The following is a 21021-nucleotide window of genomic DNA, read 5'->3' on the forward strand; positions in this document are numbered from 1 at the left end:
ATTATTAGTGTGGTTTGCTTAAAGTTTGATGTAAGATAAGCATATGTAAAATAGCGAAGTATGAAATGCAATAATTTTCCATGGTTAAGTATTATTTAGATTGTAGTAATTGATTCTGTACTAAGCTATTAAGTATGAACATTAACGGGTAGGTACTACCCAAGATATAATTATAAAACGCTAATAAGAAGAAAAGGCTTTTATAATAATACCTGGTTCATATTATTAACAAGCTATAAATGTACTATAAATACACACTACATCTATAATATTCCATGTGAATAATTATTTTCTTTCATTAGGAAATGGCGCGATTGAATCGAATGACGGAACAAGAACTCGAGGAACTCATCAACCAGCGAGTGAACGATAGAATGCTATGGGTCGAAGCTGCAAGAGCTGCTGCAGTTAACCCAAATCCTCGTGTAGGATGCTCCTACAAGACGTTTCAAGCTTGCAAGCCATCATCATTCAGTGGAACGGAAGGACCGATCGGTTTAACCCGATGGATAGAAAAGATGGAGACGGTGTTCAAAATCAGTGGTTGTGATGAAAAAGACATGACCAAGTTTGCATCGTGCACTTTACAAGATAGTGCACTCACATGGTGGAAGAATTATGTGAAGGCGGTAGGAGGAGATGTAGCTTATGATACTCCATGGGAAGAATTCAAAGCGATGATAATCACCGAGTATTGTCCAAGGAATGAGGTTATTAAGTTAGAAGATGAGTTACGAAGTTTGAAGGTAGTTGGTACTGAAATCACCAACTACAATCAGCGATTCATGGAATTGGTTTTACTATGTCCTGAATTGGTTCCAACCGAAGCACGGAAGATTGAAATGTACAAAGGTGGTTTGCCCAAAAAGGTCAAGGCAAACGTTACAGCATCGAAACCTAAGACAATTCATGAAGCTATAACCATGGCGAACGAGTTAATGGATCAGGTCATTCTGGATAAGAAAGCATCCAATACTGATGTGAAGGTATCAGGGAACAAAAGAAAGTGGAATGGAAATTATGATCGAGGTAACCAACAACAATCTTTTAAGAAACAAGAAACCATACAAGGTGCAGGTGGTGGTTCAAGCTTTGGTTATAAAGGACAAAGTCCTTTATGCAACCGTTGTCACAAACATCATTTTGGTTACTGTAGTGTGTTGTGCACTAAATGCAATAGACAGGGACATCTTGCTGAAGATTGTAAGGCTCTCGTTACAAATGGTAACAAGACTCCTGCCACCAACGCAAATAGAACTGCTTTGGCTAACATTACTTGTTTTGGGTGTGGAAAACAAGGTCACTATAAGAGCCAGTGCCCGAATCAGAATGGCGGACCTGCACGTGGAAGAGCGTTTGTTATTAATGCTAGAGAGGCACGAGAAGACCCGGAGCTTGTTACGGGTACGTTTACCATTAATAACTTATCAGCATCTATTTTATTTGATACTGGCGCCGATAGAAGTTACGTGTGTATAAATTTTTACACTAAATTGAATTGTTCATCATTACCTCTAGATGCTAAGTACTTGATTGAGTTAGCTAATGGTAAACTAATTAAAGCCGATAAAATTTGTCGTGATTGTGAAATAAATCTAGCCGGAGAAACGTTTAAAATCGACTTAATACCCGTGGAATTAGGAGGTTTTGATGTAATAGTCGGCATGGACTGGATGTCCAAAATAGGAGCGGAAGTTGTTTGTGCCAAGAAGGCAATTCGTATTCCTGGTAAGGATAAAATACCGGTGATGATTTATGGAGAGAAGGGTAATTCAAAGCTAAAACTCATTAGCTGTTTGAAAGCCAAGAAGTGTTTAGAAAAGGGATGTTACGCTATTTTAGCACATGTTAATAAAGTCGAAAAGAAAGAAAAGTGCATCAACGACGTGCCTGTGGCAAGAGATTTTCCTGAAGTTTTTCCGGAAGAATTGCCGGGATTACCTCCATTTAGATCTGTAGAATTTCAAATAGATTTAGTACCAGGAGCTGCACCAGTGGCTCGTGCGCCATATAGACTTGCACCGTCCGAATTAAAAGAACTTCAAAGTCAGTTAAAAGAATTACTAGACCGTGGATTCATACGACCAAGTACTTCACCGTGGGGAGCTCCGATTCTATTTGTTAAAAAGAAAGATGGATCTTTTAGGATGTGCATAGATTATCGTGAATTAAATAAGTTAACTATCAAAAATCGGTATCCACTACCGAGAATTGACGACTTATTTGATCAACTCCAGGGATCATGTGTTTATTCGAAAATCGACCTAAGATCGGGCTATCATCAACTACGTGTCAAAGAAGAGGACATTCCGAAAACTGCTTTTCGAACACGTTATGGTCATTACGAATTTTTGGTCATGCCGTTTGGGTTGACAAATGCGCCAGCTGTATTCATGGACCTCATGAATCGAGTTTGTAGTCCGTATTTGGATAAGTTTGTTATCGTTTTCATTGATGATATTCTTATCTATTCCAAGAGTGAGCAAGAGCATGAGCAGCATTTAAGGTTGATATTAGAGTTGTTGAGAAAAGAACAGCTATACGCTAAATTTTCTAAGTGTGCTTTCTGGTTGAAAGAAGTGCAATTTCTTGGTCATGTTGTTAATAGCAAAGGAATTCAGGTTGATCCAGCAAAAACTGAAGCTATTGAAAAATGGGAGACTCCTAAGACACCAACACAGATACGCCAATTTTTGGGTTTAGCCGGTTATTATAGAAGGTTTATTCAAGATTTTTCCCGAATAGCTAAGCCGTTGACAGCATTAACACAAAAAGGGAAGAAATACGAATGGACCTCGGAGCAGGAGAACGCATTTCAATTACTGAAGAAGAAGTTAACTACGGCGCCTATTTTATCGTTACCTGAAGGGAACGATGATTTTGAAATATATTGTGACGCTTCGCGACAAGGTTTTGGTTGTGTTCTTATGCAACGGAAGAAAGTTATTGCATTTACATCCCGACAATTGAAGATTCACGAGCGAAATTATACGACGCATGATCTAGAATTGGGAGCAGTCGTGTTTGCATTGAAGATGTGGAGACACTACTTGTATGGGGTTAAATTCACTGTGTTTACTGATCATAAAAGCCTTCAACATATTTTTGATCAGAAACAATTGAACATGAGGCAACGTAGGTGGGTCGAGTTAATAAACGACTATGATTGTGAAATTCGTTATCATCCCGGAAAGGCGAACGTGGTGGCCGATGCTTTAAGCAGAAAGGAACGAGAACCAATTCGAGTTCGAGCAATGAATATAAAAATTCGCATGAATCTCAACTCACAAATCAAAGAAGTTCAACGAGAAGCACTTACTAAAGAAAATATAGGAAATGAAATAATGAAGAAGTATGAGAAGCAACTCGTTATACGGGAAGATGGAATTCGATATTTTGCAAATCGTATTTGGGTACCGAAGTTGGGTGGATTAAGGAAGTTGATATTGAACGAGGCACATAAGACAAGATACTCGATACATCCTGGAGTTGGAAAGATGTATCAAGATCTTAAGACACGTTATTGGTGGCCTAACTTAAAGACCGACGTTGCAACATATGTTGGGGAATGTTTGACTTGTTCCAAAGTCAAAGCAGAACATCAAAAGCCGTCAGGGTTACTTCAACAACCAGAAATCCCAGAATGGAAATGGGATGGTATTACCATGGATTTCATCACGAAGTTACCAAAGACTGCCTGGGGATACGACACCATCTGGGTGATTGTTGATCGTCTCACCAAGTCTGCACATTTCTTGCCTATAAAGGAAACAGATAGAATGGAGAAACTATTACGATTGTATATAAAGGAAGTTGTTTCAAGGCATGGAATACCTATTTCCATTATATCCGATCGTGATAGTAGATTTACCTCAAAGTTTTGGCAATCACTACAGGAGGCACTAGGAACTCGTTTGGATATGAGTACCGCATATCATCCGCAGACCGACGGGCAGAGTGAAAGAACAATTCAGACTCTTGAAGACATGCTCAGGGCATGTGTGATCGATTTTGGAAACGGATGGGATAAATATCTACCGTTAGCAGAATTCTCGTATAATAATAGTTATCATGCGAGCATTGGAGCTGCGCCATTCGAAGCATTGTATGGAAGGAAGTGTAGATCTCCTATCTGTTGGAATGAAGTAGGAGATCGACAATTAACTGGTCCCGAGATCATACACGAAACGACTGAGAAGATAGTACAAATCAAGGAGAGATTGAAAACAGCCCGTAGTCGCCAAAAGAGCTACGCCGATGTCCGAAGGAAACCATTAGAGTTTCAGGTCGGGGACATGGTTATGCTAAAGGTGTCACCTTGGAAAGGTGTAATACGTTTCGGCAAAAGGGGTAAACTGAACCCAAGGTACGTAGGCCCGTTCAAGATCATCGAACGCATTGGACCGGTAGCTTATCGACTCGAGTTACCGCAACAACTCGCTGGAGTACATAATACCTTTCACGTCTCAAACCTGAAGAAGTGTCTTGCAAAGGAAGACCTCACCATTCCTCTTGAAGAAATCCATGTCGACGAGAAACTACAATTCGTCGAAGAACCAATCGAAATCATGGACCGTGAAGTTAAACAGCTTAAACAGAGCAATATACCGATTGTTAAGGTTCGTTGGAATGCTAGAAGAGGTCCCGAGTTTACGTGGGAACGAGAGGATCAAATGAAACAAAAGTATCCACACTTGTTTCTCGATAACGCAAAATAGGTACAATTTTAAAATTTCGGGACGAAATTTATTTAACGGGGAGGTAATGTAACGACCCGCACTTTTTCGATCATACTATACTTATAAGATTAATATTTACATAAATTAAACCTTGCCAACATGATAAGCAATCCAAATTGTCGAGACTTATATTTCCGAAAAGAGTTTTACACAACGTTTGACCGTCTAGTTTGACCGATGATATCACGAACTATACAATATATGATAATTATACGTTTGTGTATATAAATGTATATATACATATTTAACATGATTAATAAATGTTTTAATATCTCATTTTATATTAATAACAACAAGTTATATGTGTATTTTGAAACTACTAACTTAAGTTTTCAAAACGATAACTATACGTAACATTATTTGACATAAATACTTAAGACATATAATGTTTATACATATATTGTATAAGTAATGTATTTAATCACTTTTAAAGACTTAAATACATAAAACCATATAAGTGTATTCACAAAAGATAGCTATATTTGAATCCTCATTCCATTTTTCACAAAATTTCTATACGTATACCTAGAGTATTTATACTCGTATCATACCTAGCTTTTATACGTATTTACTAATAGTAAATACACATCAAATCACCACCAAACCTACTCTTGTTACTGCCCTTAGAGCTAGGTAATTGAACTTGGATGCAAATAAGACTAGATACATAAAATGATAGCTTGAATTTTTGTCTCCATACCCCCCATTCACGTTTTTTTTGGTGTATATATACATGCTCATTTTGATCCATTTTTACTACCATTTTCTTATCAAAAACACACACTCTTTCTTACTCTCTAAACTCCATAACAATCCAGCAAATAACCAAGAAGATCTAGCCATAAAAACCATACTAAAACACCATAAGAAAACTCTTACAACAACACTTCAAGAAAACCTTCCAAGAACACCAACTTACTTCCAATCTTTCATCCACTTCTATCACCCTTTTGATTCTAGCTTCTTACTCCTCTTTTACAGCAAACTTATCCAAGGAACTTGAGGTAGAATCTATGTTCATAACCTTATTCGATTCATATATATATAGCTATCTTATTTTGTGGTACAAAAGTTTAACAACAAGAACATAGTTTGAATGTTTTCAAACTTGTTTGCAAACTAAATAGATCCTTCTAACTTAACTTTTAAAATACTTCAAGACATGTAACATAACTTATTTATATGTTAATTTAACAAGGTAAAACTTGGTTTTTCAAAGTATAAGTATTTTTGGAAAAATGGTCATTAAATGATTTTGTTGTAACAAAAATGTTTAACTTCATATGTTTCACTAAACTTTCACTTATGCCGTATGATTTTGAATACAAACCAAGGTATTTACAGTTCATAGTCTTAAAGAAGAACTCGATCCAAGAAGATGGCAATTTGAATCAACGAAAACGGACTTGTAACGAAGAAACTATGACCGAAACAAAATTGGTTATCCAAGACTTAATTGACTTCGGGATTTATTGGAAAAATTTACATAAAATCACATCTTTATAAGATAACATGATATTTTATATATATGTACTCATAATTCAATTTCATATGGTTCAGGATCACCCGTAAGCAACACGAGAAGATTAATCATAAGATCCCATGTTTGTACGCAATACGTCATTTGACAACACCGGTACCGTGGGTCAAGATTAATCTCGACCAATACATATACGTTGGGGTTTTATTTATTTCGTTGGGGGTTTTATTTATTTCATTGCGGGTATATTAAACATCTAAAAATGAACCATTAAAATTGAATTACTAACAACGAACTGCTAACTACGGACTAAGGAAATATTCAAAATATTAAAAGTATAACAAGTATATATATATAACGTTTGTTTTAAAATGAAAACATATTGATATATTATATATGGATAGGTTCGTGATATTAACCGGAAGACCGAGTCAAAATATATATATCATCAAGACAAGAGTGAGTATATAGTCCCACTTTTAAACTCTAAATATTTCGGGATGAGAATACATGTATTTTATGTTTTACGATATGGACACAAGTAACTGAAAAATATGTTCTACGTTGAGTTGTACCACTGGCATACTTCCCTGTAGCTTGGTAACTAATATTTACAGCGGTATTGTAAACGCGAATCCTGTTGATAGATCTATCGGGCCTGACAACCCCAACCGGACTGGACGACCAGTATTCAACGGTTGCACAGTACTTCGTTTTGTGACTACACTTGGTACGGTGTAGTAAGATTTCATATTAAAGGGAATATGCGACGTGAAAATGTTAAGTATGGTTACCAAGTGCTCAACCACTTAGAATACTTTTATTAAACTGTTTATATACGAAATCTTGTGGTCTATATATATATTGCTGCCGGCATTAAACCTATATCTCACCAACTTTATGTTGACCTTTTAAAACATGTCTATTCTCAGGTGATTTCTAAAGCTTCCGCTGCATCATGTTGGATCTAACCAGGATCTTGCGTACGCATGTTTGTGTCAAAAATAAAACTGCATATCCGAGATGTTGTATTGTAAAATATGCTAGAAACCGTGTTGTTGTCATCATTTGTAAAGTTTGTAAGTCGAAGATTATCGCTAAACGTTAATCTTCTTTTTATTGTCTTAAGCTTGTAACAAAAATAATGGTTATGGTTTGTAATGTATAATATATGCAGTTTTCTTTCAAAAATGTCTCATATAGAGGTCAATACCTCGCAATGAAATCATACGTTATCTAACGCGTTCTTATGGTTAAGGACGGGTTATGACACATTGTTCCCTAGATTAGGGGGAGAAATGAAAAATAAAGAAAATGATGTTTCATGGTGTGAACCTCAATTAAAGTATCTTGATCCTCGCACAAAAGAATGCGAGACAGAAGTTCAAAAGATAATGCATATACAAGAATTTGCAAATCAATTGCCTGATGCATTTACAGATACAAAAATGGTGACAAAATCATATATACCAGCAGTAAATACTCCAGATCGAATTGAAATTCCAAAAGCTGGCAATAACGTCACTCATGAATCTTTGCCACGTCAGAAACGTGTAAGACCAATTGGTTCAAAGGATAAAAATCCTCGAAAAAGAAAATCAGCTGATAATGAAGTAAAAGAAAGTGTTCAAGAAGAACCACAAATCAGTACTCCTACTGCAGAGGAGATTGATGATGTCAATACAGAAATTGCAATCAATTATGCATATTCAAAAATATTATGGAACCGAAATGAAATGAAAAATCTCGATGAGAAATTTTCATTTAATGTTGCATATGACATCATGAATAATGATGATGATCCAGAACCAACATCTATGGTTGAATGTCAAAATAGACATGATTGGGCTCAATGGAAAGAAGCAATACTAGCTGAATTAGAATCACTCAATAAAAGAAAAGTTTTCGGATCCATCATTCTCACTCCTAAAGATGTGAAACCTGTAGGATACAGATGTATTTTTGTCCGAAAAAGAAATGAGAAAAATGAAGTTACAAGGTATAAAGCTAGACTTGTAGCTCAAGGTTTTTCTCAAAGACCAGGAATTGATTATGAAGAAACTTATTCCCCTGTTATGGATGCAATTACTTTTAGATACTTAATCAGCCTGGCAGTTTCTAAAAATTTAGAAATGCATCTCAAGGATGTTGTGACTGCTTATCTATATGAATCACTTGATAGTGATATATATATGAAGATACCTGAAGGATTTAAGGTACCAGAAGCATCAAATGCAAAACCCAAAGAAATGTATTCGATTAAATTACAAAGATCTTTATATGGGTTAAAACAATCGGGACGTATGTGGTATAACCGATTAAGTGATTACTTGATAAGCAAAGGGTATACAAATAACCTTACTTGCCCTTGTGTTTTCATTAAGAAAACAACATCCGGATATGTGATCGTAGCTGTTTATGTTGATGATCTTAACATCATAGGTACAAATAAAGAGATCCATGAAGCCATTCAACTTCTAAAGAAAGAATTTGAAATGAAAGATCTCGGAAAAACCAAGTTTTGCCTTGGTTTACAAATTGATCATATGCCTAATGGTTTACTTGTACATCAAACAACATATACTGAAAAGATTTTGAAACGTTTCAATATGGACAAGGCAAAACCATTAAGTACTCTTATGGTTGTTAGATCACTCAATGTTGAAGCTGATCCATTTCGTCCATGTGAAGATCATGAAGATATTCTTGGACCAGAAGTACCATATCTTAGTGCAATTGGAGCTCTTATGTATCTTACAAATTGTAAAAGACCTGACATTTCTTTTGCAGTTAATTTGTTGGCAAGGTTCAGCTCTGCTCCTACCAAAAGACACTGGAATGGGATTAAACACATATTTCGATACCTTCGAGGAACTACTGATTTAGGATTATTTTATTCTAACGAATCAAAACAAGATTTGGTTGGTTATGCAGATGCAGGTTATTTATTTGATCCACATAAAGCTAAATCTCAAACTGGATATGTATTCCTAAATGGAGGTACTGCAATATCATGGCGTTCTCAAAAACAAACACTTGTTGCTACATCATCAAATCATGCCGAAGTGATTGCATTACATGAAGCTACTCGGGAATGTTTTTGGTTGAGATCAATGACACAACTCATTACTGATTCTTGTGGACTAGAACGCGATAAAAGTCCACCAACTATCTATGAAGATAATGCAGCTTGCATAGCACAGATGAAAGAAGGGTATATCAAAAGTGACCGAACAAAAGACATACCTCCTAGATTCTTCTCATACACTCAAAATCTCATTAAGAACAACCAGATTGAAATGAGATATGTTCAATCCAGCAAAAACTCTGCTGATCTTTTCACGAAAGCACTTCCAACTGCTATTTTCAGAACACACGTTCATAACATTGGCATGAGACATGTTCAAAAGATGTAACGGCTGAAGCGATGTCTACTTGAGGGGAGTCAACTCCATGCTGAACTCTTTTTCCCTTAGCTAAAGTTTTTTCCCACTGGGTTTTCTATAGCAAGGTTTTTAACGAGGCAGTAACTTACAGTTGATCTTCAACAAACAAAATTGCTATCCAAGGGGGAGTGTTATAATATAGAATATATATTATATAAATGGATAGTCAATTATTGATGCACAAAAGTAATATTATTGTATTACCTAAACTTGTGATATTTTTGCTATAAATAGCCATTAATGCAAGCATTAAACTTGCACCATTTCTCACACTTACAAAGTGTTTTTTTTCTTTCTCTCCATTATTCTCTTTGTTCTTACACTTCATTATTAGTATTCTTAATCAAGAATCAAACCACTAAATGTAGTTATATGCCTACTGAATTATAACATCAAGAATCAAACCACTAAAGGTAGTTATAAGCCTACTGAATTATAACATACAGAAAATAAATCTTTTCTCATTTGCATTTGTCATGTTTCCATTATTTATATCCCTAACAAACGTTTTATTCGATTTTGTTATGTATTTGATAGGGTGATAGTGATTCAGAATCCAATTCGGTTTCTTTATCAATGCAAAGCTCCGTATCAAGTGCAACATCCTCACTTGATCAAAATAGCAGTAATGTTAATGGAGAAAATCATCAAACTAAAACACTGAAAAAATCAGTTTCTAAAAGATTTGCAAAGTTTGGGAGCTTCATATCATCAAGAAGACGGCAATTTGCCATATTTACATCGTTTCGAAGCTATGCATACCAAGTGGTGAATTTGGAACGAGCCACTTTTTCATCTATTCTCAAAGATTCAAAATTCCCAACAGACCTTAAACATCAAACCGACCCGTTTGAACCCGAAGAAGTACTCCCTCTAGGGCTGTAGCAAAAATTTGTCCATACCAACACTGTTCACTACATGGTCATCATCATCACAATCATGATCCTCCACAAAAACGATTTGATTATCTTAAACGGCGCACTACAAACAACCAAAAAACCGTGAAGCCAAAACTAGTACGGCAAATATTTTAGCCCATAACATCTTTAATTGTTAACCCAAAAATAATAAATATGTCGACGCACACGTAATTCTTTTTCAGATGACAAGTCTGGAACTCTAGCTACGTGGGTTTATGATTTCATTCAGGCAGCATCTTTAGGTTTATTGTTATTATATTATTAAACTTCATTGACCAAAGTACCCTCATATGATTTAGTGAAAATGGATGGGAGTTAACAGAGGTTAGCCCTTGGGACTAAAATGAAACGAAATTATAACTTTAAGGGTTAGGATGAAAAAAAAATACTTTAGGGTCCAGAATGAAAAATATATAAAACTTTAAGGACCAATGGTAGAATTAAGTCTTTTTAGTATTTACAATATCTCCAATTAATTATAACAGATAACGGATAATAATAATAATAATAATAATAATAATAATAATAATAATAATAATAATAATAATAATAATAATATAATAATAATAATAATAATAATCATAATAATAATCATAATAATAATAATAATAATAATAATGATAATAATAATTGTTATGGTTATGTTAAGCCGTTATTGTCAGTATATTAACAATAATAGTCACGAGTAATAAGTTGGCATTAACCATTGACCAATCATATTTTTATTTTCAAAAAGATATTGCTCAAGTTACATCTTATTATCTCTGCTCACACTATCCTATGTATTTTATAAGTTATTTTTTTTTTAGTCATATCATTTCTCTCACTGAAATATGCATGTTACGGAGTATTTTTATAATTCCTCTCCTTTGTATTTAAATAATTTTAATACTCCTAAATTGGTCGATTCTTGGTCAAATTAAAAGATTAAAAATACATCAAATAATTTTATATTTTAAAAAATTAAAATAATATAAGAATAAATCAAATATTTCTAAATCGTTTATATTTTTTAATTAAGTTGCTTACAAATATATGTGATGTACAAAGATAAATGATGTATTTAGATAGAGTCAAAAGCTGTAAACCTCTTAATATAAAGCTATCTTTCATAAAATATTAAAATTTAATTAACGTTGCTTTAGTATTGACTTTTTTTTAGTCTTTTAGCACACAAGTAGCTTGAAGATGTAAAGTTTCTCATTCTTATCTTTTATTACGAAGATGTAATTTTCATATTGTTATCTTTTTTATCTTTTAAAAGTAAGAGTATATCACTTGGATAAAGACGATGAACGGAGCAGAGACCATTTTAAGATATTTCAATTAATATGTCTTTTTATATTTGTGAAAGGGACAAATGATACTAATAATATGAGGAAAATACTCTTGATAATAAAATGGACAGTAAATAGTTGTGTTGTATTGATATAATTATATTTTAAAAGTATGAGTATATCATTTGGATGAAGACGATGAAATGGAGCACGGACCATTTTTAGATATTTCACTTGATATGTATATAGGTAATATGTATTTTTATATTTGTAAAAGAGACAAATGATACCAATAAAATGACAAAAATTCCCCTGATATACGGATTAATAAAGTGAACACTAAATAGTTGTGTTGTATTGATATAATTATATAATTATTTATGTTCGATTCTGCACATATATTATGTTGGCACTTCCTAGTAAGTAGTGACAATGAAATTGACTCCAAGATTAGTAGGGGGTATTCGTTTTAGAAAAAAAAAAAATGGTAAGAAACTTTCCCTACATGCGGTTGTAGCGAACGAGCCACAAAAGTCTCTTTAAATAATAGTTCTTCAAATTTTATTTTACTCATTTCTTTAATATTACTCTTTTGGTCTCATGATAAATATCTCAAACTTAAGCACATATACATAAGTTATGCATAAAAGATTTAAAATTGTGCATATTAAAAACGCAACACACAATAATAATTATGTTGTGTTTTATACTCACGATGCCGAAGGAATGATAAAATCAGATCCGCGTGTAAGTAGAGCAGTGTATCCTTGAGGTAAACTTGTATGGATCGTAAATGAAATTAATGTGTTTAAATATGGATCATGTGAGCATCTAAGGATGTTTCGAGATCAGACATGGTGATTGGTGATCAATCTATTAAAAGTCGCAACTCACCGTCAGGATCATATAAAAATCATAACACTCCAACCTCATTGCATTCAAGTCGGAATTGCCTTAACCGGTGAAATTTAACTTTAGCAATGATGCTTAATTAAAGTTGTACTTATACAATCTTTAAAATTATATACATTCATATTCATATAATTTTTACTAAATATTTTTGTAATAAATATTTTTGTAATAAAAATAAAAATATTTACTCCGTAAAAGTTAAGTTGTTAAAATAGGGCTTACGGTGGGAGTATGATAAGACCATTTTTTAATTGCCAGTCAGTTTGGTCCGTCAGTCTACTTAGCAAATCTAACGGAAACTGACATTTTCTAACGGGGCGTCAGTTTCTGTCGGGACCGGTAATGCAAAAATAAAAAATCTTCAGTTTCTGTTTTGACTATTGACTAATCAATGATTTTTTCTTTTTAATAAATATATATTTGTTATTATTAATTTATTTTTCCCTACCTTATTTTCAATTAAATTTTATCACATCACCATACCCAAAATTTAACACAAAAATTAAAACAACAGTTAAAAAATAGCAGAAACTAACATTAACAAATTACGGTCAAATTGTACTTTTTGAATTAACTGAACGTGATATCATCCCTGGGTTAGGAATGGTATAAATAAATGTATAATATATATTATCGGGTTATCCACCTAGATAGTGATACCCGTTACCTAGTGACCAATCACATCCATTGTTGTGGATTACGTTATCAACCTACCCAAAGACTCGAACACTCTTCGGTCTTCACATCGACTCAATTCTCCCGCCATCAAGTCGGAGCCCCGAATCATGGCCTATTCACCCGCCCTCTTTTCTCACAACATCCGTTTCACAACCAACCATCACTCAAACCCTAACCCTAACTCAAAACTATACAATTTAAACACTCGAAGATCCCTAACCTTATCCGCATTAGGCACCGAAACAATCGACAGCACAACGCTCGCGGTCATCGGCGGCAGCTCCGTCGCGGCAATCGCCGCCGCAATTTCACTTTCAGATCCAGAGAAACGGCGGCAGTTACAGGCGGAGGAAGTTGGCGGTGGTGATAAGGAGGTCGTGAGAGATTATTTTACTAACGACGGATTTCAACGGTGGAAGAAGATATATGGAGATACAGATGACGTTAATAAAGTGCAATTGGATATACGAATTGGACACGCGAAGACTGTTGAGAGTGTGATGAAAATGTTGACGGATGAAGGTTCGTTGAAAGGTGTTAGTGTGTGTGATGCCGGATGTGGTACTGGTTTGTTATCGATTCCGTTGGCCAAAGAAGGTGCGGTTGTTTCGGCTAGCGATATTTCGTCTTCGATGGTTTCTGAAGCTCAGAAGAATGTAAGTCACTAACTTTAGTACTTAATTGTTAGTTATTATGTTACTTTTACTTAAAGTTTGTGTTTTATTTGAAATTAATTAATTAATATCTGATGTATGATACTGAATTTTTTTTAATACTGGTACATTTAGAGAATCGTTAGTGATGCTAACTTTATACTCGTAATTGATAGTGATGCAATTAGAACAATGTCAGTGATTGTGCTTGTTCTCATTTAATTTCATATTTCATACTGTATTTGATACTTGATACTTGATAGTATATCATATTATCTCTCGTAAAAGTTTGGAAAATTTATTGATGTAACTCGTCTTGTCGTTCTATATTAAATTTATAGTTAATAAGTGATACTATATCGTCTTAAATTTTGTAAAAGCTGAAAACTGTTGGTGATGATATTCAATCTATAGTAACTTTTTCACTTGTATATAGTTCTAAACGTTTTAGATTTTGTAAATATTGAAAGGTGCAACTGAATCACTGATGATACTCAGCTCTATGATTCTATATTTCTATGTGAACATCATTTTTGTTTTTTCATATTAGTATGTCCGATTTCACAAAATTAAGCACATGTAGCTGATGATAAATGTTCCCTATTAACTGTGTAATTGAAACTTGATACTGAAACACCTTAAAAAATCTAAAACTAGAAAAATGTCGCTGATGTTTGTTTTCTATATACTTGATATGTGTAGTAAACATAGTAATATGTCACTGATGATACTATATATCATTAATTTTAGTCACCATCAGCATAACTGTAACAAATACAGAATTATTTTTTGCCCCTTTGCATGATTTCCAAACAGAAACAAACATAAATAGAAATTGATATCACACTACTGAGAGAATAGTAACATGTGTAATGACATTTCTTGTTTTATATATACGGTTTAAATCCAAAACCTTGCCTCTTGTGGGATTGGAACGTTTATGATTGTTTTGAGTGATCACATACTGAATATCCTGCAGGCAAAAGAAGGATTACAGGGAAAAGATGATGTACAGATGCCAAAATTTGAAGTGAGTGATTTAGAAAGCTTAAATGGGAAGTATGATACTGTAGTGTGTTTAGATGTGCTAATACACTACCCACAAAGTAAGGCTGATGGTATGATTGCACACTTAGCATCTCTTGCCGAAAACCGATTGATACTCAGTTTTGCACCCAAAACATTCTATTATGATCTACTCAAGAGAATCGGAGAGCTTTTCCCGGGACCTTCAAAGGCAACGAGAGCGTATCTTCACTCAGAGGCTGATATAGAGCGGGCACTACAAAAGGTTGGCTGGAAAATAAGAAAGAGGGGTCTCACTACCACACAATTTTACTTTTCAAGAATCGTTGAAGCTGTCCGTGCTTAATCTTAGAAGAGGTCAGATTTGAATTTAATTTTGAAATCTGAATTTCAAAACTGTTTCTGATAGCTACACGTTTTGTCATCTGCTCTCATTTTGTCTATGTAATATGTAACACAATGTACATTAGTTTAGTTGATCAAAGTATATCCATATGCAAGAACCCTAGAATTTGCTGTGAAAAGAGCATGAGTTGTGTCGGGTTTTTTTCGTATAAAAATTTACCTCTGGTGTTTTTCTAGTTACCAGAAACTATGTCTAAATTGTGTAATTGTGTATTCTTAAGCTATTTACCCTTGTGTCACTTTTGGACCATGTCTGTAGAGAAGATGTGACATAAAAGTCTGTATGCAGAATAGTGAATAGTGAAGATTGTTTGTTATTTTTATGTCCGCAAAATAACTAATTCTATCTGCATCACTTAGGAGTATATTTCTAAGTCTGCGAGATTGCTGACAGATAAGACATTATTTTATCTTATATTTTCAGAAAAACAAACAGTCTGCAGCTAAAACGTTTGCACACACGCAGACATAAGACATAATAAGGTCTGTAAACTGAAAAACAAACACCACCTTGTAGTTGCTTAGTATATATATTAATGATTCATATATGTCAATATAAAAGATGTTCCATTAGTATGCTCGATGGTTTTGTCTTTTTCGTTTTGGTTTAGTCTTAGTGGTGGCTCCTGATTGAGCTTTGTTTTTGTTTAGTTCGTTAAGCTCTTGTCCCGTTTCCCCGGGCTCCTTGTTGAAAGTTTTAGGACTTTCTTGTTTGTATTAATTTCTTTTTTCGCCCAGGGAAAAAATAAATGACGAATTGGAGCCGTTTCATGTTTAATGAATACAAGTATCACAAGTAAATTTATCTTTCACACACAATCACAGATAAAGTTTAGTTGCATTTGTAGTGACCCGGAAATTTCCGACTAAATTTAAACTTAATCTTTATATGATCTCGATACGATAAGCAAAGTATGTAGAATTGAGTCTAGAAAATTTTGGAACAATGTTCATATATTCAATTGACCTTCGACTATTCCCAACGATTCACGAACAAATTTATGTAACTTGATGTGCATATATATATATATATATATATATATATATATATATATATATATATATATATATATATATATATATATATATGGTTATAAATACTATTATAAGAATGATTAAAATTATAACCTAGTTGTAATTTAAATATTATTAGTTATTATTATTATTATTATTACTGTTATTATAGTTATCATCATCATTATTATTATAAAAATAATACCAATTATTATTAATTATTAACATTTATCATTTTTGTAGTTGTTATTATTATTATCTTTATCAAAATATATATTATTATTATTAACAAGATTAATAACAATTAGCATTTTTATTATTTTTATTACTAATATTGTTACTACTAATATTATCATGTGTATTATTATTATTATTATTATTATTATTATTATTATTATTATTATTATTATTATTATTATTATTATTATTATTAGTGTTTTTATTATTATTATTATTAATTTATATTTATTAATATTGATTTTAACTACATATGAAAAGGATAAAGCCATATGAATTTGGGGAATCAGTTTCATATCTCAATCATACAGTATTTGATTTTATTCATGTCTCCCATCTAGTTACAAGTGGAATCCAATCAATGATACAAACAAATTTTATTAGAGATTACTTTCAATTTTTTTTTATTTTCTTTTGTTTACCTGTGAACCATCAAATATCTATATCTCTATCTATCTCTCACTTCCTCTTTACAAAATCACCTCTATATTTAAAATTACATGCGTCCATCCACTCATTCTTTCTTTATGTCGAAATCATGAGCTAACAATCAAAGAGGATATTTTGTTGTCTATACTATTGTTTCTTCTAAATTCACTTTCAGTTGTATATCACTTTCAAGAATATATATATATATATATATATATATATATATATATATATATATATATATATATATATATATATATATATATATATATATATATATATGAAAACCCCTGCATGATCAATCATCACCACTTTTGTTTATGCTTTTCTTGACTTACTTACATATGTACAAGTAAACATCACCAAACCATTTGATTTATCTATTTTATCTTATACATTATATATACACAGATACGTACAGCTTGCACATACATATACAGGTATATAATTATATAAACATCTTACGTATACAAATACAGAATGAAATAGGATTCGGTTTCAATCATTCCCATACTATAGATTATGTTGATTTCTATCTAAAACTAGTACAAAATTATTCCAAACAATCACAAGATAACAATTTTAGTTAGTAAGATAGTACACCTTTTTAATTCTTTATTCTTCTTCTGTTTTTGATTTCAAGCATATCGAATCAATTCAACTATCAAACAAAAATTCAATGGGGCCAAATGATCTGTAAAATTATCGTGTATCCTCAATACAACTCTCTATCTATCACTCTCTCTCTTTCTCTCTTTCTCTGTCCAAGAACAACTATCATCAACAATCAACTTGTTTCCAATAAAGCTTTTCGATTACCTTCACCTTCAAAACAACCTCCATCGATTGTTTTCCCGTTGTTCTATCGAAGACCCACCATCAAAGGACTGCTGCAGTTGCTGCAACATCTTTCTGTTCTCAGTTTACTCAAACCATAACTCCATCATAAAAGTTGTTACACCCATTTGTTCTTGTTTCTATCGACCTGCAAACAAATCAAATATCATTAAAACTACTGCAACAACTGCTTCTGTAATTCTGTTCGGAACTAAAACTACCTGCAACTCTCATGAACAAACAAACACCACCACCACGAAACCCCATTGAGGAGACTGCAACTACTACTCTTGTTCTATCCCTGTTCCAGCAGTCACAAATCATCACTCGCCATTTTTATTGCTAATTCTTTATACTATACGTTTATTTCTCAATCAATCAATAACCAACAACCACAAACTGAAACTCCAACCAAACATCATCGTTGCTGCTATCCTCTTCTGTTTCTACCTACTAACAGCCGTTATATTTGACCCATTTAACTCGATCAATAAACAATAACGAAAACTGACACTTATATAAAGAATCAATTATCTACATAATTAATTGATGAATCAAATACCTGTACGATTGTTGGATGAATGAATCGAACAAACCCTTGAACCGTGATTTTTCTCCTGATCGGACAAATCAATCGACGAACTGCTAAACATTGATGATTGTCTCTTAGTCGATTGTTTGATTATTGAATTGAGGAAACCTTGGATCGTGATTTCTTCTCTCCCTGCGTGTGCTATCCCCGATTTGTTTTAACCACTCCGTGCCCCTTTTATTAGGTATAAAGAACTTTATTTTTTTTTTTATTATCTCCACCTATATCTATAATATTGTTATAATATTTATCATAAATGTAATTTAAGGGTTTTAAAGGTATAATTGTATTATACAACAGAAAAATCGAAGCAACACAGTTGGCTAACATTCTCACCTACAATCTAAGGGGCTCGGGTTCGATCCCAGGCCCCAACGTTTTTTTGTTATGATTTTAATACTTCATGATATCCCTAGACATATTATTATTATTATTATTATTATTATTATTATTATTATTATTATTATTATTATTATTATTATTATTATTATTATTATTATTATTATTATTATTATTATTATTATTATTATTATTATTATTATTACTATTACTATTACTATTACTATTACTATTACTATTACTATTATTATTATTATTATTATTATTATTATTATTATTATTATTATTATTATTATTATTATTATTATTATTATTACTACTACTATTATTATTATTATTATTATCCTTATTACTATTATTATTAAAAAATAACATTTTTAATAAAATTATCATTTTTACTATTATTAGAATTATTATTATTATTAACAATACTCTTATTATTATTTTTAACATTATTATTATTATTATTATCATTACCTTAGTATTATTAGAATTATTATTTTTAAACAAAATATTTTATATAAAAATATATTTACTACATAAATTATGGCTATATTAATATTACATACTATTTCCTTCAAAATAAAATATATTATCTATACTTATATAACATTAATTAAGTTACATGTAATATAAATGTACTTTAATCATATAAGTAAATATTAAATTTTAATACATTATATAATATTTTTTAAACACTAATGTATAATATTCATCATAAATGATATACATTAAGACACTTTAATAAGAATTCAATTATTAAGCATTTAGCTATAATATATAAGATAGTTATAATAAACTTATTTAGTAACATAACATATAAATAATTAAAGTATTAATATATAAACTTGATTGATTATGACTATACGTTTTAATATATATAACTAATATAGGTTCGTGAATCCGAGGCCAACCATACACTTGTTCAATGACGTCATATGTATTTTTACTACAAAATACAGTATTGTGAGTTCATTTGCTCCCTTTTTACTCATTATATTTTTGGGCTGAGAATACATGCAAATGCTTTATTAACTGTTTTACAATATTTATATGCGTGAGTTCATTTGATTCCCTTTTACTCTTTACATTTTTGGGACTGAGAATACATGCGCTGTTTTTACAACTGCTTTATTAAATGCTTTTGAAATATATTTTGAACTGCGATTACATGAAATGCTTTTATAAATGTTTGACGAGATAGACACAAGCAAAACATTCCTCGAATGAATTATTATGCAGACAGAAGTTCTGCGGATTATTGTTGAATTATGTGGACATGATAATTGCCACTGTTGAATTATGTGGACATGATAATTGCCACCATTGAATTATGTGGACATGATAATTGCCACCAATTGATATGAATGTTATGTATCGAGAGAATGATTTTATACACAAGTTATGTGTATGTTATTTTGTGCACAAGATATGTGTACAGTTACTAAGATTTATGAAAGATGATTTCGTACACGAGAAAGGTGTACTGTATTTAAAAGATATCGCATGTACATTACAGGTGGGTATAGGATTCGGGCCCATTTGTACCATGCAGCATTTAAATCTTATGGTCTATCAAAATGATGAATTTTATTGTTTTATGATAAACTTATGAACTCACCAACCTTTTGGTTGACACTTGAAAGCATGTTTATTCTCAGGTATGAAAGAAACATTCCGCTGTGCATTTGCTCATTTTAAAGACATTATTTGGAGTCGATCATCGCAATGGAACCAGATGTTGGTGACTTCGTCCAGATGGATTAGGACGGGTCATTTCAGTTGGTATCAGAGCGGTGGTCTTAGCGAACCAGGTCTTGCATTAGTGTGTCTAACTGATAGTTGTTTAGATGCATTAGTGGGTCTGGACTTCGACCGTGTCTGCATGTCAAAAGTTTTGCTTATCATTTCATGTCGAAAATTACCTGCTTATCATTCTTAGTCTAGACACATCTTACTGCCTCTATTGCATAGATAGTGTATAGATAAATTCATATCTTAGCGTATCTGTTACTATAGACTTTTCCTGACAGCTTC

The 21021-nt window shown here is 32.4% G+C and overlaps 1 protein-coding gene across 1 annotated transcript; it reads left to right on the forward strand.

Moving 5' to 3' along the window:
* Window positions 1-13477: 13477 nt before the first annotated feature.
* On the forward strand, window positions 13478-15710 carry LOC139892591 (magnesium protoporphyrin IX methyltransferase, chloroplastic). Its single transcript, XM_071875699.1, has 2 exons — window positions 13478-14108; window positions 15085-15710. Exons 1-2 carry the CDS (start codon window positions 13560-13562, stop codon window positions 15475-15477), a joined length of 942 nt encoding a protein of 313 aa, XP_071731800.1. The 5' UTR covers window positions 13478-13559; the 3' UTR covers window positions 15478-15710.
* Window positions 15711-21021: the final 5311 nt, after the last annotated feature.

This window comes from Rutidosis leptorrhynchoides, chromosome 2 (genome assembly GCF_046630445.1).
Source record: "Rutidosis leptorrhynchoides isolate AG116_Rl617_1_P2 chromosome 2, CSIRO_AGI_Rlap_v1, whole genome shotgun sequence".
Classification (NCBI taxonomy): domain Eukaryota; kingdom Viridiplantae; phylum Streptophyta; class Magnoliopsida; order Asterales; family Asteraceae; genus Rutidosis; species Rutidosis leptorrhynchoides.